Source organism: Epinephelus lanceolatus, chromosome 14 (genome assembly GCF_041903045.1).
Source record: "Epinephelus lanceolatus isolate andai-2023 chromosome 14, ASM4190304v1, whole genome shotgun sequence".
Classification (NCBI taxonomy): Eukaryota; Metazoa; Chordata; class Actinopteri; order Perciformes; family Serranidae; genus Epinephelus; species Epinephelus lanceolatus.
In genome coordinates this window covers 19806203-19833933 of record NC_135747.1, presented here as the reverse complement: position 1 = coordinate 19833933, position 27731 = coordinate 19806203, and the positions used below count along the sequence as shown (strand labels likewise).

Sequence of the window (27731 nt, the reverse complement as noted above, 5' to 3'; positions counted from 1 at the left end):
GCATTGAGATGACAACATCACACTAAGGTTGTGAGGGTTTAGACTTATCTATATGTATTGTATATGCCTATGATAAGGAAGGTGTTGTCAGGGTGATTATGCTATGTTGCGGTTATGACAGTGTTATTTGAAAGAGCTCAAAGTGGAGCAAAATAAAGCTGCAGCATGGACATGAATAGGCAACAGAAACAACACCACCTCTGATTAGACTTTGATTACAGTTTGGAACAAAACGCGGTATTTTTAGGTTGTCAGTGATATGTTTTTTGATTAAATGTGAAAAGCTATTATTTTTTTGAAGGTGGCAAAAAAAGCTGCAAATCATAAATCAAAAGTATTCAATGTTTTGTTCAGAAAGAATCATCACCAGTAAAACTTTTCAGAAAAACCCACTCATATTCTGTAGTTGGAGTTCTTTGAGTCACACTGAGACAGGCTCTAACCCTGAAGTCCTACAATGAACCATCTAGTAAAATATTCCCACACCACAGTGGGCAGCAAAGAATATCCAACCACCCAGTCTTTGTTGCATATGTTTGATCTTGAGATTTGGCCAGAAACTGACTTAGTGCTTACGTGACTGATTTGTTGTAGGTGTGCGACCTGGAGGAAACAGAGACTGTGCGTCTGCTGATGTCGGCCCTCTCCGTTCGGCCTGGGCAACTGTGTCACACTCTTTTACCCAGCCTGAAGGCCTTGGTTGAGAGTCTGATTAACAACACGACTTACCTGACAGATGTCATCTTCCAGGCTGTCATCGGAGACCCTAAAACCTACAATGTTCACACAGACTGGTAAAGCATCGTCTTTCTTCTTACAAGTTTGTCTTCAATGCAATGAGTGGCGCTCTGTACAGATAATACTGCTCTCACCATCATCCAGATTTATATTTCTCTTATCCCCTTTGTACAATTTGCCTAATCGTATCACAGAGTGGTCCGGGCTGTTGCACTTTAAAGAACTCCCAGGATTCTAGAGCACTGAAGTCTGCAAAATCAGACAGTTGCTGTCTTGCTGTCATTTGGAGCCAATAGGCAAATTTTCCTTGTCTTGGTGTAACAGAATTTTAACCTCAGCCCATTTAGCCTGCAGGATGCCTGGCGGCATTTTATTTTATTGGAATAAAGGCAGTGTTTCCTCTAAAGAAATATTTTAGCATTTTTCTATTTAAGTGTGTTTATGTGTTTGTGTCTGTGTTTACAGGTCCTCAGCTTTGAGTCAAGGTTTGGGCTTTAACACCAGCAGCCTGAGGTCTTTAAACATTAACATCACCTCCCCAGGTTAGACATTTCTCTATATCACAACAGTGTCTGTATTTCACAATATGATATTATACGTTTCTTCTGCACCACTACACAGTTTTATAGTAGACCTATCAGATATTTCCCTTATTTCTGCTTTTAATGCCACACAGATTTTACACCTCCAGCCTGTTTTTATTGTTTTATATTTGATTTAATGGCAAAAGACAAATATATGAGAGAAGAAGAATTATATCCGTAATTATTTACAGATTATTCATTTGCAAAAACTGCATAAATATAAATTTTGAGCAGTTAATTGTTATCCAAAAAGTTTGCTATCCTGCTACCCTGTGGCTGAGGCAACAGCTTTGATCCCTGTTTACTTCTGTCAGCTACCCAAGGAAAATATAAAAGAAGGAAAAGACATGACGTCAGTGACACTGTTAGAGAAGCCAGACTTTGGTGTCATTTCTACTGAACTCAGTGTGGCAGGCACAGTAAATCACACTATAACCCATCATATCTTTGTTGTTTCAACTTTGACTGAGAAATCCTTCCACTGGATCGAAAAACACACATTATGTGATGTTGACTGACATTTTTAACTAAATATGCGTGTTTGTTTTTCTTGTTATTCATGTCCAAACAGATCATGGCTCAGTATCAAGCCCCTGTTTGGTCCCAGATAGCAAACTTTACATCATGATACATAAACAAACGGGGCAAGTGCAACATGTTATCAGTGACTGTACATTTACACTCCATTCATCATATTTCAATAATTATCTAGCACATATGTAAGTCATGACAATGATTAAGCTTGAGAGGTTGTAATATTTGCTATCACTCACCAACACAACAAACCCCTGTGTGTTTCTTTTACACCTTCACAGGGATTATTGCTTACCAATGTTTATGGTTCATAATACAGGTAATAGCTAGCTAACGGTAGCTAAACAAAGTGCAAATACTAACTTTATTCACTGATAAACACAGTAAGAAGTACTGGTAAGTACTGAGGGTCCAGGGGCCGGTTGCATTAAACACCTTAAGTTAAGATTTTCCTTAAAGTCCATGTTAAAGCTTTCTTATTGCACAATATGTCTTTTCCTTCAGATTTCCTTAAGGTCTTTACTTAAGTTATTATACTTTTTTTCTCCTTATTTTGGTCTTATACTTAAGGAATCCCTTAAAGTTAGTTAAATCATTGCACATAAGACTTTATGTGTCACAAGCTTGAGCACAATCAAACACATGGCTAACTGTAGTATTTTACCACTGTCAAATCTGGCTGAGAAAACACTTAATGTCATTCAGAGCTGTACTTTTTCAGCTTCTGAAGGTGACCTCTCTGCCAGATCTGTTATAAAACAGGTTTTGGCAATGGAAAAAAGGACGCTAAATTTGAACACACCCTAAGGCAGCCGTTCCACCTATTCTTTGGCAGGAAATGCAGTTGGTAATTTTTGGTAATTCTGTTCTTTGTGGAGTTTCCACACCTATATATGTGAAAATAGATGTACTGGTCACATATATATAAATAACTTGCTCTTTTTTATCACTTTATTCCCCAGGAGTGGTGACGGTCGGTGAGATGCTGAGGGATAAAGAAGCCTTCATCATGGAAGTTCAACAACGCATGAATTTTGATCCAGCTACTCTTCACCTCTTGATGGCAACCACACTGCCAAACAACAACTTAGAGGTGAGTCAGTGTACCTTATTACTTATTGTATCCTCTTCAATAGACATACGTCTATACCCTCAAACCTCTGCCCTATTACCCTTTAATAACTAGCACGTAATGTGGATTTGCATTATTGTATTAATTTTTCATTAGGCCTCTGTAGCCTATATACTTTGCCTCAGGCTGGTGCTACATGGTGCAGCTTACAGTAAATGTAATGTGTTTCATCGGAGGTTAACCCCGTAACCTTCAGCTAATGACACATAAGTTGCATTTCGTAAAGCAGTCTTGTTTTATTTGATACGGTTTCAATCAGCGAGAAAAAACTGTTGCCTTTACAGTACAATGGATACTGAATTGAAAGCTTAAGTTAAAATCACTCTCTACACTGTTGCTGTACATGGACCATTTCTGCAGAGCAGACATGACTCAGTGGAATAAGAGGCGGTCCTCTTAAAGTCTTCGCTCATATGCTTCAGATTAGTCTCCGAAAAGTGCAAAGAAAATCATTTAAAAGGTTTGTCAGACGGTGGGAACAAATTACTGTCTAAAAAAGTACAGCACGACATGTGATTGTACAGTAGTTGACCCGTGCTATTGATACATGTCTCTTGAATTGCCCTATGGCTAAGCCACGCCCCCCTCCACTCACTCGGAGAAATTATCAACATTCAGTGACCAGCACTATGGCAGGTGTCACAGTACACGGCATTTTGCAGGAGGCAATTGATGATTTTTGGGGACATAACGATCAGATGTCGTTGAGAAGTAACCAAAAGGGCCTAAACAACGCATTGGAGGGATATATTCATCATTTTTTTGTTGAGAAGGCATAGGCATCATTTAGGTATGGCGAGGTATGGCAGCTGCCATACCTTGGAATTGGGAGAAAAAAAAGAGAAAGAGGTTCTGTAGTCATTACTCGAGGCGCACTGGCTGGTTGTTTTCATTGTATTGCACTTAAATAGGTCAATAACATGCTCATCAGTACGAGTGTTAGTGAATACGAGTGTTATTGAATCAAATTGTTTGCCACTTTGCTCCTCCGCGAGTTATGAGTTATGTGAGTTACCGTAGCCTATATTTCCAAATAGCCGCCCGGCACCTAATAGCTGCCAGGGGTTTGACCCCATTTTGCATATTAAACACCGGTCCAATTAAACGCCCGAGCGATTATTTCCTCATTCATTGCCTCATGGCTGTCCCTCCTTGAGGGACTGTTTGTGCTTTTACGCACGGGTCGGTGGTGAAGTGGTGCACGTGACTCGTGCTACGGACGGACGGACGGACAGACAGACAGCCACGCATCTAAAATAGGTAATACATCTGGCTACATCTTTCCCACATCAAATATCCGTGATCACCTACACCCACGTGCGTAAAAGCGCACACAATTCCGTGTCCTCTCACCACGGATGCTGTGATTTGATGGCCCAGTACTCATTGTAGCCCACTCTTATAAGATCCAATAATAATAATAATAATAATAATCATAATAAGTTACTGTAGACCTATATGCCATGCCTTTTAACAAAATTACCAGAAGAGTTTGCTGAAAAACAGGTAATGTCAGCCTGAATTACTCACGTGCGTCCCCGGTGAAAATCGCTGACATGCATGGGGAATACAGCTTCTACAGGCTCGCCATAGCTTACTGTCAGGACTCAGGGACCAGAATTCGGGATGGTGGACCATCGGGATGGTGATATTTTGGTGTGGTGGCCTGTAACTGTTGGTTAAATGGCCTGTTCGGTTGGTATTCGGATAACTGGGGCTTTACTGGTATAATGCAATAGCACCACCCAGTGGTGAAACCCGTGTACACGTGTACACGAAAAAAATGACCCACTCTAAATGTTTAGAGATTTTTGTACACAAACTCACCCCTACATTATACAGTATTTTTGCACTAAAAACATACTGGACAGGAACTGTAACCAAATAACGGCCTGGTGCAGGTCGGTGCAAAAAAAAAAAAAAAAAAAAGCCTTGAGCAAATAGCCCTTGGTTCTTTTAAACGCCTGGGGTCAAAATCGATTTTGTGAAATAAACTCCCAGGCTACTATTTGGAAAAATACAGTATGTATGTTGTAAAAGCATTTTGCTCTGCTGCTGTAGACAGCCTGTCTAAATGATGTCTTGAAGCCTGTCTGATTGTATGTGGGGTTTTTTTCTTCATGTCGGCATGTTAAGCTTGTATTTTTGGTCTCTGGAGACACTCCAATAAATTTGCCTATACAGTATTGTACCAAATTGGCCTTTGTTTTACTGTGTTTCATACACCGGGCCCCTTGGTTATCTTCTAGAAATGAGCTTGTAATTAATTTATTTTCTGTGAAGTTAAACACATGACTAATGATAATTAAACGTCCGCTCGCTGTCCGTGGTGCTGAAATATGCACCGAAATAGGTCTGATGTTTTCACTGCTCTCACCAAGTCGTGCATTACATGCAGACATGAGGTATTATGAATGTGAGAAACAGCTTCATGTCCTTTGAAACAGTTTTCAGTAGCATAGTATGTACTTCTGACAGGTCAAAGACCAAAGTGAAGTTTTATATAAGTTCATATTTTTGAAACTCCATCATCAGTAGCTCTGTGACGTCATGTCATATTGCCATACCTTAGCTTTTGCTGAAACGACGCCCCTGTGAGAAGGTCAATGAAAAGCTTAAATTACAAGCCAAAATGTACAGGTCACAGTGTATGCTTGTGAACCGCATCTCGTTGCTGTCGCCATCAAAGACAGCAAGTTAAAGTGCCACTGAAGTTAAGGTTTTGAGTGTCTCTCCGTTAGTTTGGTGCTACAGTATTTACACTGAATCATTCAGCATAACGTTTGCCAACCTTTGTTATCTCTGCGATTACAGATAAGTTAATGAAGCTAAGCTCCAGAAGTTAACGTTAGCTTAACTAGAGCCCTATGGACAACAGCTAACAATGATGTACGATCACCAAAGTACAAAACTAGAACAAAATAGGCTGATGAACTCCCAGCAAACAAGGTGACATGATGAACAACGCAGCTAGGAGCTAACGTTAGGCTAACTTTAGCTAACGTGAGCTAGAGATGTTAAAGATAACTTTATATTTCTTTCCAGCAAAGTCACAATATGTTGCCTCAAACACGATGTTGACTTACCTTAAAACAGATGTAGACATCCTTGTTAATCTTATTCACGTTGAGTTGGTGTTGAGGTCTAACGTTACCACACAACTTTATCCATAGGAGACACTTTTCTCAGAGATGTGGTTTAAAGTGGAAAAAAATACACCCCGTCGCCCAGCCTCTCAGGATACTTTGTGTTGGAGTTGCATGTACCCCATGCACACTGTTTGACCATTTTTAAACTTCAAATCCCCAAAAAAGCTCAGAAAACCAAACAAAACTGATTTTCTGTAATGCATTTCAATGAACGTCCAGGCAGAGAATGCCTGAGTGTGTAAACGGCTATATGCACTGTGATTGGCTCATCGCATTTGAGGGCGGGACTTAGCCATAGGTCAATTGTAACACACACATGTCCATGATTGCCAACTTTAAAAAGAGTTGTCTGGATAACACCTGTCTTTTCACTGTTTTACTGTTCTAAATCTTAACCATTGTCTCAGCATGTATGCTTAATTACACACCATTCTTGCCAAGCATTCAGAGCAGCATGACTGATGTGTCTCAACATAATACATGTTGTGTTCACTAACTGGAGGAGAAATCAAATCCACCTGGTTTCAAAATGCCACAGTGGCACAGAGATTCAGAAGCCAATATACCATATAAAGGCAAACAGGCGAACCTCAAGCGAACAGCTTGAAAGCAGGAATCTAGTATCAGTGGTGTAATGCATGATTAGAGTACAGATCATATGTCTGTAGTTCTATGCACGATGCATGTTTTCCTGTGCTTCTGTTGCCAGTGTTAATTATAGACATACTCTCTTAATGTTTTTGAGCAGATTCTATCATGGTTGGTCAACCTTCGCCATTGCAACTCCACAGCAGCCTTGGAAATGAAAGCGACAGATGTGGTCATCCTAAAGACCTTCTGCTCCATGTCTGTTGAGCAGTGGTACACCTTCTCACTGCTGATGGCTCGCCATCTCAACGTGGAGAAACTCATCTACAGAGTAAGGCTGTATTCAGATTGACTCTTTTGTCCAAAGAAAAATAACGTATTCTTCAAAAGCGAATGTTTTTTTTTCTTTAGTTGTAAAACATGCCAGAAAATGTGAGAAAGTGGTGATTTCTTCAGTCACGGCTGAATGGCCAAAGAAACCGTTTCTGTCGGGCAGTCGGAAAACAAGTTTGATGCATCGGCATGTTTGTTTGAGGAACATGTGAGATGGAGAGAAATGCTTTTGTACAAGAAAATGTTTGTTCCCTAGACAAAGCTCTGCCTCCCTCAAACATTGTAAAACATTTATTTCATAGCTGATGTTTTCTCCATTTGATCTAAGAAAACATTCATCCCAAAAACTAATCTAGTTACCTAGATACAGTCATTTCAAAAAGCATACTGACAGGTTTCTTTAATAGGCCTCATTCCTATTTCAAGTGCGGCATTTTCTTTGTTAAACCGCAACAAGATAATTTAGGTAATTTTCATGCCGAGTTTATATTTAAAATGTCCTAATTTAGATTTTTGACAAGCTTTTTGATTAAAAAACTCAAATTCTTTCACTTATAGATTTAAAAGCAGCTACACACATTCTCCAACCTTCCTGGTGGGGAGTCTTTTCAACACAGCAATAGTCATGCTATAGTTGCAACTCTTAACTCTGACATAGCCTGTCTTCTCCAGGCAGCCAGGTCTGCCTGTGTCTGCCATCTCTATGTCCAGGCTGTGATCACTGAGTCTGTACATAGTCAGTATCTTTCTCACTTTCTGATTTGTCACAGTGGTCAGATAGTTTGCCATCGTGTACTTCAGGGCCAAATAGCACTAAAGTTTGTTCTGGAGTGTTGTGGTAGTTGTCCAATAGTTGATGTAGTTTTCTTTTCTTTAGCTGTAATTTGTTTGGGCTGGATTGTGTGAGGGTTGTCCTGAGGCCTTGTGCTGTTAGAGGAGGTGAGCCTCAGGACCAGCTGGCTGAGAGGACTCCTCTCTGTGTTCTCCTCTTGGCAAATGAGAGCTTTGCAGTGGTAGGAGTTGGAGTCACTTGTTTTTAGGTGTTTGTAGGATTCAATTGCTCTTTTTTGAATCCTAATTAAATTGGCTGAGTTCAGCTTGTCATCCCTTTCATCTCAGACTCTCTCTCAAAGCCAGAAACCAGAGAAGTAAGTCTCACACAAAGTCTGGAGCTGCTCCATAGACAGTGAATAGGAGCCTGATATTGTCAACCCACAGAACCTTTGTTTTCTTTTTTTATACCCAAATGAGCTTTACTCTATTGTAGTGTTCTCAGTTCTGAAGAAAATGTGCCCATATACTCAGAACATTTCTCTGGGTGCTCTCAGTCTCATCTAGAACTATGTCAATGGAGCAGCTCCAGACTTTATACCGTATGACATCATAAATTTAAGCTTTAGCTCTCTAGTTTCTGCATTTGGGAGAAAGTTGTTGATATTAACTAAGATTTTTTTGGACTGTCTTAGACCACTGGAATAAAATTTATACATTTTGAAAATGGGTGTAGTTTCTCTTTAAGTAGCTGTGTTTGTTTCATACATTTGTATGTAACTTTTCAAGTTGCGAACTTGTGTTGGAAGGACTTAAAACAATTTTTTAAACCTTTACTACTGATTGGTTGATTCCCAGCTCTATTTAAAACTGCTTTAGTCGGTATTTTTATTGTAAAAATAAATATAGCACTCCCATTAGAATTTTTAATGTTGCCACCAATATTAATATATGTGGCAGTAATAAAAAATTCAGGTGGGAGTGCTGTCCTGATCTTTACATTATAATGACTTACATTAAGGATCCAGTCTTAAAAGTGTCTTAATTTTATGATAACAATGGATCAAATGACTGAGTGCTGTGAAGCTTTTTAGCATGTTTGAGCTAATTGTTTTGGTTTTACCACCTGCTACTTTACTGTTTTATTTCATTACACGCTCTCGTAAGTGTGGTTTATAGAAGTAGCTGGCAGTTTTCAGGGAAAAAACTATCAAAAACCGACTGTAGTGTATGTAATATAGCATTTAGGTACTCAAGAGGCTGATATTTCCCTGATGAGTAGGTGAGGGCCATACCAGAACAAAAAGGTTATTAGATTTACATTTTCTGGTTTAAGACACAGGCTCTAAATAAATAATAATGTTGTCCTGTGCCCGCTGGATGTGTAACAAAGTCAGTGTTTGCCAACAGGTTTGCCTTATTAGCTTTAAGGTGATAATATGCCAGTGTTGTTTAGTGCTTGTTTCTGCTGACCTCATGTGGGCAAAAGTAAGTAAGTAAGTAGCAGACACAGGAAGGGATAAACTGCAACCCATACAAGCTATATTGATCACTGGCATGTTTGTCTGTTGCAGATTATCATTTGATATAACACAGTTTCACAGAGCATTTTACTTGTTTACTACCTGGTATTGGTTAATATAAGACAGTGTATAGTTTCAGGACATGGATAACTAAGATTGATGTCTGCAGATCTCACGGTCAGTGTTCGAAAGACATCTTTAGGGGCTTTGCTGAATTTTATGGAAGCAATGTTGCCTGTACATGTAGCTCTACTCCAGATGTGTGCACAATTGAAATAATAAAACTATTTGTCCAACAAAGATTGGCTGTGGTTAGTAATAGCCTCCAAAGTAATTGACCAGAAGACATTTGTGGCTGCCCAATGTGTAAGCTAATATTCTTGCTTTTATTTATCTTGCTGCCTTGACTGAGACAACCAAATTATTTCAGTCTAGACTGAAAAAACAATAAAATGATGACAAGGACAGAGGGGTGAAATATACCAAATGCTGCAGTATGCTAAAAAAGTAAAATGTGAAATATGATCATTGGAAATAAAAAGTGAGATGCACACGTTGGATTTAAAGACTGGAGAAGAAAGAAAAAGGAGCCATCACAGTTACAAAGTTAAAACTATTGAAACATGTTTGAATGTTCTTTTCTGTCTTTCAGATGGTGCTGTCTGAGGAAATACAGAGCCTGGTGGGAGTGATGATCAAGATGGCTGAGGTTATAATTGACATGATGGACATGATTCTTCCTGCCGTCGGTCAGCTTCGAAACTACATGGTCTCCATCCAGGACCTCAACCTGCCTGCTGAACACGAATTCGACCAGGTATGTTGTCCGTGCTACCGTGCTGCGCTTTACCCATATTTTTTTCATGTGTGTGTCTACGTTTGTGTTATCAGTAAACCAAAAATATGTAGAATAATAAGGAACGCAAATGTGTCAGTGCTCAAAAATATTCCTGTGAACGTACTGAACACACAATTTGTGAAAAAAAAAGGGGAAGGAAAAAAGTTGCAACAAGTAAAGAATAAATACCATCATGAAAGACATTATCACTAAAGACAGACACCAAACATCCTCCCATTTAAACTACTGTAACAGACACTGTCAGTAAAAGCAAACACGGTCCCTAAAGACAGTGTGAAATAAAGTACAAAGATAAAAAGTGCCGACTGACGTTTGCAAATTGTCATTTTGAAATACATGAAAATCAGAAAGTGGTAAACGTTTCACTGAATTTAGAAAAAGAGGTTCTACAATGGGATTCTCAGTGAAGTGCTAACCCAAAATCCAGTGAACATATTCCAAAATATAGAAAAGGTAGTACATCTTAAGTCTACCTCATGTCACACTAAACAAACAGTTGTGCGCTTTGGCAAAGAGAGTTTGCAGTGCTCTGATGAAGGCTTTGTGCATCAAATAAACACGCCAAATGTGAGTATTTTGTCCTCCTTGACTTTCAAACGGTGTTTTTCCCCAGATGGTGAAAGGACACCATGACACCATCTCGACTAGAGCTACATTTGTCACCCTATCTCGAGCGTTGTGCAGCAAAGGTATTGTGGCTCTGCTTGGAATCTCCAAACTCCCCACCATGCCGGATTCAAACTCCTCCTTCTTTGACCAGCGCCAGAGGGAGGAGATGATCGAGAGATTCAAGATTCCAAAAACTGCCTGTAAGTTCAGAGGAGGACAGATTTGGGGCTTTTGCTAAATGGATTTTGTTGTCAGTGCTGTCACTGATCTTGACTGTGTATTTGATCTTGGTAGTCAGTGTTTTTCATGAGATTCCTTTTCTATAAAAAGCATTCATGATAAGTATTGCCACATATTCACAATCAAAAAGAGATATCTACTGTGTGAATGTTAACTTGCTTTACAAGGATGTGGTCCTTTTTGTGTTCATAGCCTAAATCACAAAGTTGGCAGTAACAGTGTAGCATAACCTACCCCTCTAATTATTTGCCCTAAATTGAGTTTAGATATGTGTGGACACTTCCAGTAGAGTTTACTTTGCTCACTTCATAATTCATAAAGCAATCAGGATTAAAGGATAATGCTGATATTCTATTCTTCTTATAATCAGCAAATCCCATTAAAAAACCCAAACTAAAAAATCAACTGATCCTACCATCCTGTATTGTTGGAACGATGTATTTGTGACCATTCTTAATGATTATACAGTAGTCTTAGGGATGGATGGCCTCTGGGATGAGTTCTACAGGGAGGTTAGAAAGCTTTAAGGCGGATATATGCATTGATAGTCTTTAAATGGGATTTGGTGACAATGAGAAAAACATCAAATAACACCAGCTGTCTAAATATTTTAACATGATGACTAAATATCAAACTTGTTTGCTGGACAACTGAAACATATCACCCTTGTGATTACGGTACATCTAACAGCTCTTCTCTCCTCTGTCCTTGTGTAGCTCCGTTTTGTATGAACATGTACCTTGACATGGTCAATACCACGGGAGGAGCCATCGCCTGGGCCTTCCTCAAACCAATGCTAATGGGACAAATTCTGTACACTCCTGACACACCCATCACCAGGGCCATAATGGAGAAGGTATACAGTGCATACTCAAACATGTCACAGCCAGCTTGTCTCGGATTTAGCACCCTTTTCACCTTTATAAACTTAATGTTCTAAAGCCTAAGAAATCCCTCCTCTGACTGTGACTCCTGTGACTTTTTTGTCACTTCTATTTCTACCTCTTTTAGGTGATAGCTACCTGTGTAGTCTTTATGCCCCCCTGGCTGGCATGTAGTAAACAAGAAACACAGTGTTGCAGGGGGTTTCCACATATTTGTATGCACCAGCGCTTTCTATTGTAGTTCTATTTTGAGCAAGTTTGTCTTTGTTTTTTAGTATACTGCTGCCTGCACAGACTGCAACACACACACTCGCGCACACACACACAGCAGGTGATGAAATCTTGCTGATACCCAGCCATTTCACAAGTTCTCATCCTTGTCCTCTCCTTGCCCAGGCCAATGCCACCTTGCAGGTGTTTGCAAATCTGAGGAAGTACTCCAAGGAGTGGATCGACTCCTCCAACTACATCATGAACTCGGCCGAAATACTCCGCCACACATTGCCAATGCTGCAGGTATGAAAAATCCCTGTGTATCTAATTATCCTAGCTGGCTCGCTGTTGTCTAAAATTCTGAAGATAAACTTTGCAGTGGTCTGCGACGAGTTTCAGCAGCCGAATCTTGATGTTGTGCTTCGTCTCTCCCAATCTCCTCCTCCCCTCCTGTCAGAATTCCCTCGGCAATTCCTTTGTTCAGAATTTCATTGAGATGCAGACAGACATCAATGTCGGCAGAATGAAGGAGACGCTCAGCAACTTCTGTGAGTGAGCATTTGAAGGTCTTACTTTTGTAAGCTGCAGATACCAGGCTTACCTTTTTTATTCCTCCCTCACTTATTGCCTGTAAAATATCCATGCTATCAGAAAATAGGACTGCTCCTTAGGTTTACAGGAAGCGTTACACTCATTTTTACATGAATTTCTTGGGGCGTCTTTCCTTGATGTGATTATGCATGTCAGTCATTTTTTTCCCACAAGATCTGACTTTGACGCACAGGTGTTTAATTAGATTACCTTGTTTTGTCAGAGCATATTTCTATCTTAGGTAACATACAGCATAACGGGCATGTCATTAAAACAGACACAACAAATGCCATTATTGTTATTTAGATTTAGAGCTGTCAAATATGAAGTTGTAAATTCTAATGTGTGTCGTCATCACCCCCCCTCCCCCCCAAAAGCTAACATGACCATCATGCTGGAGAAAAACAAACACATAATGGATCAGATCACAACCTTGTCCACCCTGATGGTGAACCTCTCCTCCTGCATCAAGTTTGACCGTTACCGTGGCTACGACACTGCCGACCAGATGAACGCCGAAGCTCAGGATCTTGCCAAAAACCGTGATCTCTATGCAAGTGAGTAAATATTGGGTATAAGGGACAAGTTTTATGTGAAACAGGGAGACTCATTCTCTCCTCAAGGTTCATTTGGACAGTGCAGTATGCATCCTCGACCTGCAATGATTTCTGACATTAGATATCAACAGGGTTTCATAAGTCTAGCCTGTGACAGAGGCTGGCAGCTTCAAAGGTACATTAAGCATCCACCTCATCAAACATACACTCATTTACATTATTGTAATCTCTGGTGCTTCCTTAAAGGGGTCCTCTCTGTTGATAATGAGTTGAGGTGAGGATGCTTACAGGAGATCTGACTCTGCAACAGTTCATCTAGGGCAAGCTAGTCTAGTCTTTGACGTTTGTCCTCACGTATAAAGTGTGTGTAGTAAGATGATGCAATCTGTCTCCAAGGTGTCATCTTCAAGCTTCCCAAAGACGAGGGCACATCCAAGAAGCGTCACGCCAGGTCTTCCTCCTCCACATCTTCCCTCCCTCCCAAAGTCAGCTACACCATCCGCATGCACATGGACAACGTCATGCGTACTGACAGAGTCCGGAACCCCTATTATGTCAAGGAGAACCACATCTGGTCCAAGCAGACGCTACGCTACAACCGGGGCTTTGTCTACCTGCAGGAGAACATTGACCGGGCAATCATTGAGACCCAGACCGGACAGAAAGTCACAGATCCAGCTGTCCAGCTGCAGCCCTTCCCCTATCCCTGCTACTACCGAGATGAGTGAGTCCATTGAACGCATGGGTTCACATTCACAAGCATGCATACAAACAGGCACACATACATACAGTGCGAACAGTAGGGATGCCTGCATAGAAACTTGAAAGGATCCATAGTGTCCCTGAGGGGAAATACAGGCATTGAAGTGGAATAATGCATGCTCTCTCATTATTCATTTGCCACTTGGGATTGACAGTAAGTAGTCATTCACAGGAACCTCCACATTATAATAGGCACCGCACCATGTGCATGAATATTCACTATTGTTGTGCATTCGTTTTTGAAGACCATACACGCATACACTCAAACACCCTTTAGACTTTTCAGGAACACCACTCATCTCTGAAGTATCCAATTCAATACACGTGCATTAACTTGTGCATCGATACACTACATTGTTTCCAATAAATCATGCTTGACTGTAATGCCTATATTTGTGCTTGCCCTCAAGTGCTGATATCTCTCATCTAAGCAGGACCATCGGGTCCCTGGCTGGCTGCCTTCTGGCCAACTATAAGATATGATGAGCTTCGCCTCTCCATCATTCTGATTTATTACTCAGCAACTCAATTTCTGATACAAGCTTTGAAATATAGCTGTGTAATATCAAAAACAGCAAGCACTAAATTCCTATGTAGCATGCTGCAGATATGATTAGGTCAAAAAAAAATATATAAAAAAATAAAAAAGAGAGGCATTTATTTTGCGTAAATAATAAGAGGATCAGAGCACAGCTGTCAACAATCCCCAAACCCTCCCCTGATATCGCTCCTGCACTCTGCATCTCTGTCTCTCTGTCAAGCCAGTTACTGAATGATAGGCCTTTTCATGTGCTGTTGTTGACAGTGATTGGACGTTAGGTTTTCTGGAAATTTGACTGACAGTTGGCATCTCTGTATTCCCCAGGTACCTGGAGGCCATCTCTTTTGTCTTCCCACTCATGCTCATGATAGCCTGGGTGTTGTTTGTGGCTGATTTTGTGAAGAAGCTGGTGCACGAGAGAGAGCTGAGGCTGCATGAGGTAGGGTTTGTTTTTTTCACTTGAAAAATGATAAGACCTGTCACTGTATTTGCACTGAACCTTAATTCTTTCCTTTTTGAAATGCCCTGTAATGATCCTGTCCATTTTGTTTTGTTTTTGATTCCAAAAAGTAATTAGATATGCTCACATTGATTGACAAATAGGGCTGTAACGGCACACAAAATTCACAGATGTACCTTGGTTTTGGGGTCACAGTTTGGTGTGTTGTCAGTACAGCAGGGGGAAAAAGTAGAAGCAAAAGCAGAAAGTATATATATTTTTTCATTTACTTTGAAGAATATAAACATCCATGTGACTCATTAGCCATAACTCTTAATGTAACAGTTGAGGCACTTAAATACTGTGAAAGGACGGCAGAGGAGATACCCGCACACCAATACAATGGGCTGGACAGCCACAGGAAAGGTTCACAGGCTGAGATCAATGCAAAACAATGTTTTTATTTAGAACATCTGTGCACAAAAAGAAGGGTGCTTAAAGTGCAAAAAATAATAAAACGTTTTTTATTTACTTTTATTTACTTTATTTAATATTCTCCAGGACTTAATTTAAAGTAGCCTATATACAAGTTTGGTCACATATCTGCAGTGTTAAACACTCCATAGCATTCGTTATTACTTTGGCAAGGTCCAAATCTGCAGTGGGAGGCTGCCTGAGTGCTTTGGGGAGAGGGACTAACAGTCCAGTCTGTTTTTGTATTGTTTCACTAATTAACTTGTACCTGTGGGATGCTGTCCTAAAGGTAATGTATGAAGTGTTTCCACAGATATAACCAACTTCAGTTGAACAGTCTCGGTGTATATTTACAGACAAATCATTGTCGATTGAGCTTGACTAACTGGGGTTATGGGGCCGACCAGCACGCTACAGCTGATAGACAGCAACTAGGGCGCTTTCAAGACTTTCTGGGGAAAGTTGTGCTCCAGAATTTCTGTTCTTTATGTGTGAACACTACTAGAGATAAATAGACTGTTTCAACTGTTTGGGACACAGGCCCTACTGAACAAATTTCAAATACTGAAGTGAATGTCCTGTGCCAAAAGATTCGGGACAAGTACACATACTGTTACAGCCCTATAGACAAATACAAAATGTTTCTGATGAACAGTTCACACTGTGATAAGTAGAGCCTTCTTCTCTCAGTTTTGAATACAACAACAAATGTGAACTTTTCCTCCCCTCGTACCTCCAGATTTATTCTCTGCTGTAAAGATGTATAAGCATCACTGGCAAGCAAACACCAAACCTGTATTGTTTACTGACATCTCTGTCGTCCCATCACTTGCTTTTCATGCTTTTCCCACAGTACATGAAAATGATGGGAGTCAACCCGGTCAGCCACTTCTTCGCCTGGTTCCTGGAGTGCGCCTCCTACTTGTTGATGACCATCTTCATCCTCACGCTGGTGCTGAAGTATGGCAACATTCTGCCCAACAGTGACGGCTTCCTCCTTTTCTTGTACCTGTGCGACTACGGTTTGAGCATCCTGTCCTTCAGTTACCTGGTCAGCTCCTTCTTTGACAAGACCTACATCGCCGCCCTGAGTGGCAGCCTCCTCTACATCCTCTGCTTCTTCCCCTTCATTGTGGTCATGGCCATGGAGACAAATTTGACCTTCTCCGAGAAGAGCGCCCTGGTGAGGAACCTCTGAACCCCCTCTGTCATGACTCATGTATATTAAACTAGTACCAGTACCATGATATGGGTTATAACTTAAAACAGCAAATATTGTTATTTGCTCTGGAAGATAGAGAGAATTGAATGAAGAGATAAGGAAGGTGGAGGAAGATATAATGCCATTTCATTTTATTCCAAAATGTTATTTACTCAATCCATCATAGAAAACAATTTTACTGCCATTATGATTCAAAATATATTAGTGCAGCCTCAAAAAGGCAGTTACTTTATGAAATAGTCTGAGTAAACATTGGCTTTTGCCTCCAGTTGTTTTTCATTGTGAGGTTTTATTTTATTTTTCATTCTGACGTACAAGTAGCAATGCAATGGATGGTAAACTGACAGTTTACAAATGTTTCTGTATACAAAGCACAGCTTCTTCCCTTTTTATGCTTGCATAAATTGTGCACATTTTCTGTACTGTATACCTCAGTTATTTATTTTTTTATTTTAGTGCTTGCTGTCTGATACGATTATTAATTGGAGGTCAGACGTAACATCGCTGCATACATCTAAAGCATTTCTTTTTGCCTTGAACAAAACTCTGCACATCACGTTGAGAAAGGCTTTTGAAGTTTATCGCTACATAGGACACAAAGTTGTCAAGAGCACAGAAGAGAGGAATTACTGTACAGAGAGACATTGCCTAAAAGCAGGAGATATATTTTTTGATGTTCTTTTTTTGCTGCTTTGTTCTTGTATCCTGTCTAATTTGTCTCTCATGTTGCTGCAGAGTTTGTTTTCCCCGACCTGTTTTAGTTATGCTAGTCAATACATCTCCCGGTACGAGTCCCAAGGAGAAGGTACGCGCATGCAGACATCTGACTTGCATCAAACAAGATCTTTTTGACACAAGCTGCTTTAGTCAGTGGGAAGCAAATTAAATCCTCTGTTGGCTTCTTCAGGCATTCACTGGAGCAATTCATACACTTCGCCCATGTCTGGAGACACAGCTTCGTTTGGTTGGCTCTGCTGGCTGATGCTCATTGACTCCATCCTCTACTTCATCATCGGGGCTTACATCCGCATGGTATTCCCAGGTAAAGTGTGAAATCAGATTGGTCGTGGTGGACATTCATCCACTTAATTCTAATGGAAGGTTTATCGAAGACGTTTTTATTCTTATTTGTTGTACAAGCGAATGTATGAAAAGCACAATAGCTCTCATCAGGTCAGCCATTAGGGATTATGGAGAGGGGGACAAAATTTTACAAATTCACATCCACACCCACTCCAGCACCACCACCACAACCCACCCACCCTCAGCTCTAATACCAACACGGGCAATTTCAAATAAGCTCTTGGCCATTAGCCTGGCAGTGACAGAGATGGAGTCTCTAACAACCATTTACAAATCCAGTGTTATAGACCCATCCAGGTCATGCTCTGTTTTGCATACATATACTCACTATGATTACAAAGCACAAAAGGTCAAGTCAGTTATTTCAAAACAGAGATTTTTTCTTCTTTCCACTAAGACTGTGACAGTTATTTTCCCCTTTTACATTCAGACAAAACAAGGAAAGACAAAAAGGCCTCCCAATGAAAGATTAGAGAAAATTAAAATCCAACATTGATTAAAAGAATTACTGCAAGGCATTAAATCATTAAATCAAATCATGAGTGAACAAATAAATTGACTCTTCATTTGTCACCATATCCAAATCCAGTGTTTATTATGTGTTAATTTATGCTACTCCAAGACTGCTTAGGGACCCTATTAGTGTAGTAGTTGGTCTGTATTAATTTTAGGACATCAGACACACTTTGCTAGGCTTAGCTTTACTTTGCTGAATTTTACTTTTGCTAGTCTAACAATGTACTCAGTTTTCTTTGTCAGATCAGCTGTTCTTAAACCGTAAAGGCAGCATTAGCATTAATATAACAATATTAGCATAAGCATACTAATATTAGCATTGCACTAGTATCAGGAGTAAAGACACCATAATGCTAGCATTCTGTGCTAATGTTTTTAATTGAGGGATTACTCTTAAGAGATTACTCTTAGTAATACATTTTGTTTCACATTTATGATGAACTTGTTGTATACTCTTACTGATGATGATGTTAACAGATGAAGCAAAGCAAATCAATTCAATTTTTCCAATTCAATTTTATTCATAAAGCCCAATATCACAAATCACATATGCCTCAGAGGGCATATTACAGCATATGCCATCCCTCTGTCTTTGGGCCCTGACAGCAGGGAGAGGCTGAGAGCTCTGGAGATGAAGCCGAGTTAGTGATATGCAGTAACAGGACATGAATGTTCGCAAATGAAGAAAGAGACAGAAGGAGAGAAGGGGTGTTACAGGAAGTCCCCCTGCAGACAAGGCCTATATCAGCCTAATTAGGGGCTGGTCCAAGGAAAGCCTGAGCCAGCCCTGACTATAAGCTTCGTCAAAATGGAAGGTCTTAAGTCTACTCTTAAACGTGGGGACAGTGTCTGCCTCCCGGATGTGATGGCACTTTCTATTAGACAAAACACATCGAGCCAGAAACTTGTCTTTCTGTAAGTTTAATTCAGCATCTGCAGATGGGCTCACAACAGTCAAGAATGAGCTGAGTGCAAAGAGTGAGCCCTGATCACAGGAGATGTCAGATACTTATACTCACTGATAAATGCTGAGGTCAGGGAGGGGGGTGAGTTGGTGACCAAGCAGTTTCTATTACATGGACCAAAACTGGGAGATGGTTCCACAGAAGAGGAGCCTGTTAGCTGAAGGCTCTGGCTCCCCTTCTGCTTTTGGAGATAAAGCACAAAGCACAATAGTTTATTAATTGCTTGGTAAATGTATTTCTAAATAGTGTGTCTCGTAATAATGAGAAGTCTTTTTTATTTTGCCCTTCAGGAAAGTATGGCATCCCTGCCCCTTGGTACTTCCCCTTCAAAGCCTCCTTCTGGGCTGACCTGTGCTGCTGCATTAAGTCAAAGAGTAACATAGGCAGAGGACTCCTCTTCTCAAACATCATGCAGAAAAACCAGCCTGTCTTCTCTGACGACAAGGAAAAAGGTACAGGGGAAAAAAATACATTGTTCTATCTTGTGGCAAATAACAATAAGCAATGCTGTCTCCTCCGGTGTGGTGTTGTGAAGTCAGAACATGATGTCTTTCCTTTTGTGTAATTTTTTTTCCTAACCGACACCTCACTATATTTATTTTTTCCCCCTCACTCTTCATTTAACTCCTGTCCACTTTGAGTTTGATTTACAGGTTGCTTCTGTCTTTATGTTTCTCTCAGGCCAGAGCACTCTTTCCTCTCAAACCGGCGAGGATTTCTCAGAGCTCCCAGTGGGCGTTGCCCTCCACGGCCTCAGCAAGATATATGGTGACCGAGTAGCTATTGAAAACCTTAATGTAGCCTTCTACGAGGGCCACGTCACCTCTCTGCTTGGTCACAATGGAGCCGGCAAGACCACCACCATGTATGTGTGTTTTTTTTTTTTTTTTACTGTATCAGCATGTCCTTAAATGAACACAAAATGCATTTTGACCATTCATATACTGTATGAGGTGTCTTTTAAATTTGATTTGTGCATCCCTTTAATCAGCAGACCCTCTAAAAGGGTCTGCTGCTGACAGGGAAAATGTTTTGTCCAAATCTGGCACAGCAAATGCACCGTGGTAGAGATTAGCCTGACAGGTCTTCATCAAATGGAGCACTTACATTTACATTTTAAATGTGACTAATTCTGCTGATGCTCTTATACAGAGCAACGCACGATGAGTGCATCAGCAGAATTAGATTCAGCAATGTTAAAAACAACCTAAACTAAGAGGGGATCTCAAGTCCTACAATATTCCAGGGACCAACAAATCATAATTTAACAGGAAAGTGCCAAAGAGAAAGTACGAAATAAAGCTAATGGGACAAAAACAAAGAGCATTTTCAACATTTATTGTCTTAGGTAGCAAATATGAGCAAAAATATTTGGAAAAACTGGCTGATTATATATTTGAATATTAACTTTTTCCTAATTATGAAACATGAAATAACAAAAAAAAAAATACTCGAAGATAATCATAAATAATTCTACATGAAAACACATCAGAATTAACTTATGCATAAATCATGCTTTGTGCTTAGGTCTCTCCTGACTGGCCTTTTCGCCCCATCGTCTGGCTCCATCGAGGTGTACGGCAGAGACATGCAGAGTAACATTGAAGACATTCGCAGAGAGCTGGGGGTGTGCATGCAATATGACGTCCTGTTTGACCACATGACTGCCAAGGAGCACCTGCTGCTGTATGGCCAGATCAAGGCACCACACTGGTCACACAAAGAACTGCGTGAACAAGTCCGCACGTAAGTGACCAATCATCCAGTAAAGGGAGCATGCTCCATATCATAATGCATTCAGTCATAATGCACTGTGTCTTGAAGATGTTGTCAGGGGTTCTGCATGATGTAGCAGTGCTATTTCATATATTTTATAACCTGCTTTGTTAAAAGACATCATGAAAAGGTGTCTGTTGTTCGGCTCACTCATTATCCACCAGTAGAAAGGAAAAAATGGATAGGGGCTATAAGAGTTTAACAGTGAATAGTAGCCAATGCTCAACACCAGTGACTTGTTAAACTCAGGATAATTAAAAAAGACTGCATGTACTAATTAGATGCAGTTATAGTAAAACAGATTTTATGGCTATACTTGCTGTAATTTACAGGTATATATAGGCCTTGATGTAAGGAGGACAAAATAGTTGTTGTGCTTGAAATAAGTCTCCAGTTTAGCATCTAAAGAACTGTGAAATGTATCAAACACTTATACAGCCATTAAATGCTGGCTGAGAACGCCGTTGCCCCCTGGGCTTGCTCGGACAAATTTAGAACAATATTTCTTCCCTGTTTCAAGTTCACATTTTCCAGAAGAATTCAATAATATTTTATTTTAATATCTTTTTGTTCCTTTGCGCCCTCTTGGATAAGCTTACGGGAGCAAGTATTGGAGAAATAATTTTTCATTCCGTGGCATCATTAAGATATGGGTTGAACCCCCAGTTGCATCATGACACTATTTCTGGAGGGTTTCTGCATGACAAGAGGAGCAGTAATAAGCCTGAACTTAAAGGCAAGAAACTGTACCTCTCCTGGTTCCTGTAGCTCAGGAACCCCCGCTGGGTAACTGATGGAAGTATAACTCAGAAACTGGGTTGTAATGTGCAGAAAAAGTATGTTAACATGAGCTCCATGCTAAATGCTTTTAATTGACTTCCCTACCAGGATCCTAGAGGAGACAGGCATGTATGTTCACAGACACAAGCGGGTGGGCACCCTGTCAGGCGGCATGAGGCGCAAGCTGTCAATCTCCATTGCCTTCATAGGGGGCTCCCGCTTGGTGGTTTTGGATGAACCCACCACAGGAGTCGACCCCTGCTCAAGACGCCACATCTGGGACATTGTTATCCAGCACAAGAAAAGTAAGTCTCTCAACATAAATAAATAAATGACAGGGGGCTGCTTAAAGCTCTGTTTTCCCTTTTTTCTAAAAGAGGCATTTTTAAAATTTCTTTTTATTTTATTCAAAGCATTTTGTCTTGTTTTCATTAAGTTGAATGTAGGCCATAAGTTCATTTTGTTAGGACTAATTTTATTTATGGGAAATAAAGCTATTTGTTTTCTATACTAGTTCAGTATGTCAATATGTGAAAATTGACAATGTTATTTAAATTAGTGGTTTTCCAACAGTCCAGAAGTCGGTCGCAGGTCCATTTTGAATGGACCACAAGTGACTCTGAAACATGTCAGTTTTGTAAAAAACACACTTTATTTTTAAGTACAGTGAATTTCTGGCACAGAGCTTTTATTTTGAAATACTGTTTTCTGCTGAAGAGTGAGTGATTAATGGACAGCTACTTAACAGAGACAGCAAGCTAGCATGACGATATAACTAAACGCCAGAATGATGCTAAATGTATTAAACTGTGTGGACCTTGAACGAATGACTAAGGAGAAATCTGGACCCCAGGGATGGACCGGTTGGGAACCACTGGTTGAAGTCACACGGAAATGTACATTGATTCTATTTGACAGACGTAGGGATAGACACACTTAAGACATTATGAGGTTCTGACCTCTGATAGAAAGAAATTTTTGTAACTGGACCTCTTTGAATTTTAACTAAATACCTCTGGACGAGATGCCCTTTAACCACAAGCTTAAAATATTCAGCGAGAAATCTAGAAGTTCAGATATATTCATACAAATCAGAAATATTGACAGTCAAAGCAGCACCTCCCAAAAACATAGTTAAGCAACTTTTTCCACACCTAAATATCTTCTCACCTTGACTACTGCAGTTCATTATGTACTTACCTAAATCATGTGGCAATTACCCATCTACAGTTGTTGCATAATGCAGCAGCAAGGCTTCTGACAAACACTATGCAGAGAGCATATCTCACCAGCGCTGACTGAATTACATTGATTCCCTATTTGTTTTAGAATTCAGTTTCCTGATTTTGTTGATTACTTTTTAAGCCCCCCATGGTTTGTCTCTGCTATATATTCATGATCTTGTAATTTCTTATTCTGCACCAAGACATCAAACCAAATTTTGTGAACAGTTCGAAAGTAGAGCCTTAAGAAAAAGGGGGTTCATACTTCTGTGGAACAGCATCAGGTCAAATCAGCCGAGTCTGTGTCTTTTTTAAAAGACTTTAAAAACACGCCCGTGTTGGCTGTGATTTTTATAACTTATTACCTGAATGGTTTTATGTAGTCCTTTTATGTTTTGTTTTGTTTTTGACTGTCCCCGAACTTCCCGTTGTATTTTATGATTTTATGTGCACCTGTGAAGCACCTTGTAACTCTGGTTTTTAAAGATGGTATAGAAATAAAGTTTATGTACTTACTATTTTAACAGCCCACCAGTATGCAACATTAGAAGCTATTCAGTGTGAGGAGGTTCCATGAAGAACCAATGTGGCATTCAACAGTCACACAATAAATGTGCAATGAATTACATTGCATCATGTTCATCCTATCAAACCTGGACCACTATGAAGAAGACACATTTTTTATTTAGTATTAGTCTAATCCTAAAAATAGTAAAATTCACATCCTGCAGTGCATGCACTCATATGGCACAGATAATCCAAACTCTAAATTTAGTGTTTGCCACTGAGGACATCTCCCCCTCCTAAGAGGGAAAGGAGTATTAGAGCAGGAACCTGGAGCCGACCCTTGAGGGCTTTCCCCTCCTCAGACTTATGACTTTAAATCTAGCATATAATTAATCTAAAAGAAAAAGTATTTTTTCGTAGGATGTCTCAGGGTAGCAGCGACAATGCCAGAGAGATGGCTAAATGCTATATAATTGTAGCTGTGGAAAAATATCCTGTGTAATTGGCCCTGCCTCTAATGTTAGACTTTGGTGCAAGGGGAATCTGTTTATTTTTTAAAAACCTTTATGCATCGCTTGCTGTTTGGTCGCCTGTTTCTCTGATTATTTGTGTATGCACGATGTAGCTTGTGTGCACAAACTGTAAAAGAATGGATATAGCCACCATGATGTCACCAGGAAGTGACCACATTTAGATGAGAGGTTGAAGCTGGGGAGGATAGCATTGCTATGCCTCTATCCTGATTGACAGGACGCCATGCTGGCAAATTATCAAACACAATGTAGCCACACCCTGAAGTGTACCCTGCTTTATTGTCTATTTTAGTCTAGATGGGACCATAATTTACAAAATGAACATCATGCTGTGTTGAGGAAGACTTGAAAGTAGTAAATGAGACCATAATCTATTTCAAAAAATGTTCACTGAGGTAACAAATCAAGTGAAAAGTCAAATTATTTTATCAAAGACTTAGAAACAATCGGATTCCTTTTTTCAACAAGTGTAGTTGCCCCCTGCTGGCCATTAGAAAGAATGCAGGTTTAAGGCAACTCAGAGTGTGTGTCAGCAGCTACAATTAAATGGCCAACATGTACTCTTTAGAATAGGAATATTAGGAAAATAATTTTGTCAAAAGACATCTAAATATTGCCTCTTTGTTGTTCTATCACCCCTCTCAAAACTGAAACTCCTACAAAGTTTTTCAGATAAATGTGATGGTAAACATCTCACTATGTGCATTTCACTGATTGACTCGCAGGATGTTCATGTAAAACATTCCTCAGTATTCAGTTAGTTATGGGTCAGGGAATGGTATCATAATGCATCCACAAATAATTCAAATTGTTTTACGTGTGTGTGTCCTGTCAGATCGCACTGTCATCATGTCCACCCACCACCTGGATGAGGCTGAAGTTCTGAGTGACCGCATCGCCTTCCTGGAGAGAGGAGGATTAAAATGCTGTGGATCCCCCTTCCACCTAAAGGACAAGCTGGGTCAGGGCTACAAACTCACTCTCACCAAGAAGGTATTCATCCTCACACTCATTTTGTCATCATGTTCAGGAAATTTTTAAACAAAAAAAATCAATGTTTTCCCACTAACATTTTAGCATAAGTGAATGTTAGGTGACTGTAGGCCAAAGGCTTTATCTTAGAAGTGACAAAATAACATATCTCTTACGCATTTTACTCAGACTTCCTTTCAACAAGACCCGTCTTGGACGATGCACAGCCAGCATAAATAGTAACTTTTCCCAATGGAGCCGGCCTGTTCATGTGTAAATAAATTCTAGGTTTTATTTCTGCCACATTGGACACTAGAGTTGCACAATACATATTGCAATAGTGTGATTTGTATCAGATATATTGGAGAAACTGCTAAATGGGCTAAATCCCACACAAATAATGCTCTGCTGACGGTTGCAAACTGGCTCCCTCTTTTTTTCAGCATACTATATCTTCAACTGCTTTCCTAAAGCAGCGATTGTAAGCTCTTTTTTATGTCTTGTGGAAAATAGTGTGTAATATTAAAGTCCCATACTGTGTCCTATATGCCAGTTGCATATTCTGGTCAAAGCTAAAGTTTCCTGTGGTCTGTATTTTGGCTGTTTCTTACATCTGTTTCGGGCTGTATCAAACCCCTTTTCGATGATGTTGAAAGGGGAGAGCATACACGTCCCAAAAAAACAGAAAGAAGAAAATATATATTAAAGGTACACTATGCAGGAATTGTCACAACACTCAGCTTGGCCCCTCCTCCCTACACTACTTGCATGTACACTGCAAGCTATTGCATTATTGTAGGAACGTTACATTTGTTGTTATGAAGAAGCCAATACTACCCAAGCTAACTAAGCTACCCACATACTTATCCGATAGGACACAAGCCACCTCTGTGCGTTTTCATCCCCATCCTCTCCCTCAGTGCTTGGCAGCGAACGTGAAAGCGAAAGCCAAACCCTCAAACTTTATCAGCTTGCCGTTTTGTCTTGCTATATTAGCGTTCTTTCGACGTGTCAGTGATTTTCATAGCTCCGTCTTGGATGTGTGCTGCGACTACCTGGTTGCTTTTTTAAAGTCCTGACCTTATCGGTCAGCCGGTGAGTACACGCTAATGAACACCCTGACTGCAGCAAAATGAAAATAAAATAAGACAATACAGGTAAAGGGCAGAGTCTCTGCAGATACAACGCCACACACTTGTTGTGGGTCACAAGTGATGATTTAGCGGCTAACTTTTGTATGAGTCAGTACACTGTATTTTTCAGAAAAATCTTCCATAGTATACCTTTAAGCCACTGGCAGCTGATTTCTAGTTGTGCAAAGTAAATCTGTGCAATCTTGAGAATAAAGCATGTCATAATCTATTCCTACTTTTCCATCTGCAGGTGCAGAACCTAGACTCTGAGCCGATGGACAATGCTGAGATGAAGGCCTTCATCCAAGCTCATGTACCGGAAGCACGTCTGAAAGAAGCCCAGGGCGGCGACCTGGTCTACTCCCTGCCTCCCTTCACCTCATCCAACGCCTCCTCATACCGCTCTCTCCTGACCGCGCTGGACTCCAACCTGGATGCCCTGCAGCTGGGGGGCTATGGCATATCTGACACCACCCTAGAAGAGGTGAGCTCAAACACACCCACACACAAAACACAGGTTTATAACACAGATAGTGAAGACAGGTTTAACTGCTGAATTGCATTTGAATATGCTGGTGCTCTTAAAGTTGATCATATTGACATGTAAGCATCATCACAAGGTGTTTATTTATACTGATAGGCTCTTTGACACGCACAGATGCTAATGTTTTTGTTTTTATCTGTGTAGGTGTTCCTCCAGTTGACTCACGGAAGCACAGTAGTCGGGGGCGAGGACGGCCCCCTCTCTATCTCAGAGACAATTTCAGACACGGATTCCATCGACAGCTTCCCCTCAGACTCCAGTGGAAGCATCTACAACTTTGGCGACAAGATCAGTGAGTAAAAAAAATGCATGTAGGAAAACTTTGCATGAAGTTATTATAATTCCTGTTGTAGCAATCCATTTATTAACTACTATTTGTGCAGTGATATCAACAGTAGTGTTTGTGTGGTCACCGATATGCTGAAACATGTGACTCTTTTTCTATTTTAGATTTTCATACTCAACCTAAAATATTTGAAGGATACTCACTCAGTTGATCTAGTTCAAAAACTCCTACATTCTGATGGATTGCTCTGCCATCTTTTGTGATACAATCTACCTGTTAACCTTTAGCTTGGTGTGCCTGAGAGAGAAAAAGTAGCCATCATCAAGGCTGTAAGACAGTAAAAAGGTAAGCGCCTTGGTACAAAAATGATTAAATCCTGTCTCCATTTCTTCTCCCTTGTGTTCCAGAGCTTACCGGTTCATCCGTGGTGCGCGGCATGGCCTTGGCCTGGCAGCAGATGGCAGCCATGCTGATCAAGAGGTTCCACCACAGCCGCAGAGACTGGAAGGGCCTGATCTCCCAGATCCTGCTCCCTGTTCTGTTCATAGTGTTTGCTATGGGCCTGAGCTCCATCAAGAAAGACCTGCGGCACTATCCGGAGCTGGAGCTCAGCCCTGCGCTTTACAACTTTGAACCAAGCTACTCTTTCTTCAGGTCAGTCTCCATGGCA

At 40.4% G+C, this 27731-nt stretch overlaps 1 protein-coding gene across 1 annotated transcript in view; it reads left to right on the top strand.

Moving 5' to 3' along the window:
• The window catches only part of abca12 (ATP-binding cassette, sub-family A (ABC1), member 12), an 89737-nt gene that overhangs the window by 39264 nt on the left and 22742 nt on the right, over nt 1–27731 (top strand). Inside the window, exons 37-59 of the mRNA XM_033617409.2 lie at nt 595–794; nt 1204–1280; nt 2819–2949; nt 6886–7056; nt 10005–10169; nt 10825–11020; nt 11777–11916; nt 12341–12460; nt 12615–12705; nt 13126–13305; nt 13702–14029; nt 14933–15047; nt 16375–16704; nt 17479–17548; nt 17651–17785; nt 19598–19759; nt 19989–20172; nt 20835–21053; nt 21972–22168; nt 24962–25119; nt 26482–26715; nt 26920–27067; nt 27469–27715. Of these exons, the coding sequence (XP_033473300.2) occupies nt 595–794; nt 1204–1280; nt 2819–2949; nt 6886–7056; nt 10005–10169; nt 10825–11020; nt 11777–11916; nt 12341–12460; nt 12615–12705; nt 13126–13305; nt 13702–14029; nt 14933–15047; nt 16375–16704; nt 17479–17548; nt 17651–17785; nt 19598–19759; nt 19989–20172; nt 20835–21053; nt 21972–22168; nt 24962–25119; nt 26482–26715; nt 26920–27067; nt 27469–27715 (3998 nt within the window). The remainder of the gene's footprint in view (nt 1–594; nt 795–1203; nt 1281–2818; nt 2950–6885; nt 7057–10004; nt 10170–10824; nt 11021–11776; nt 11917–12340; nt 12461–12614; nt 12706–13125; nt 13306–13701; nt 14030–14932; nt 15048–16374; nt 16705–17478; nt 17549–17650; nt 17786–19597; nt 19760–19988; nt 20173–20834; nt 21054–21971; nt 22169–24961; nt 25120–26481; nt 26716–26919; nt 27068–27468; nt 27716–27731) is intronic.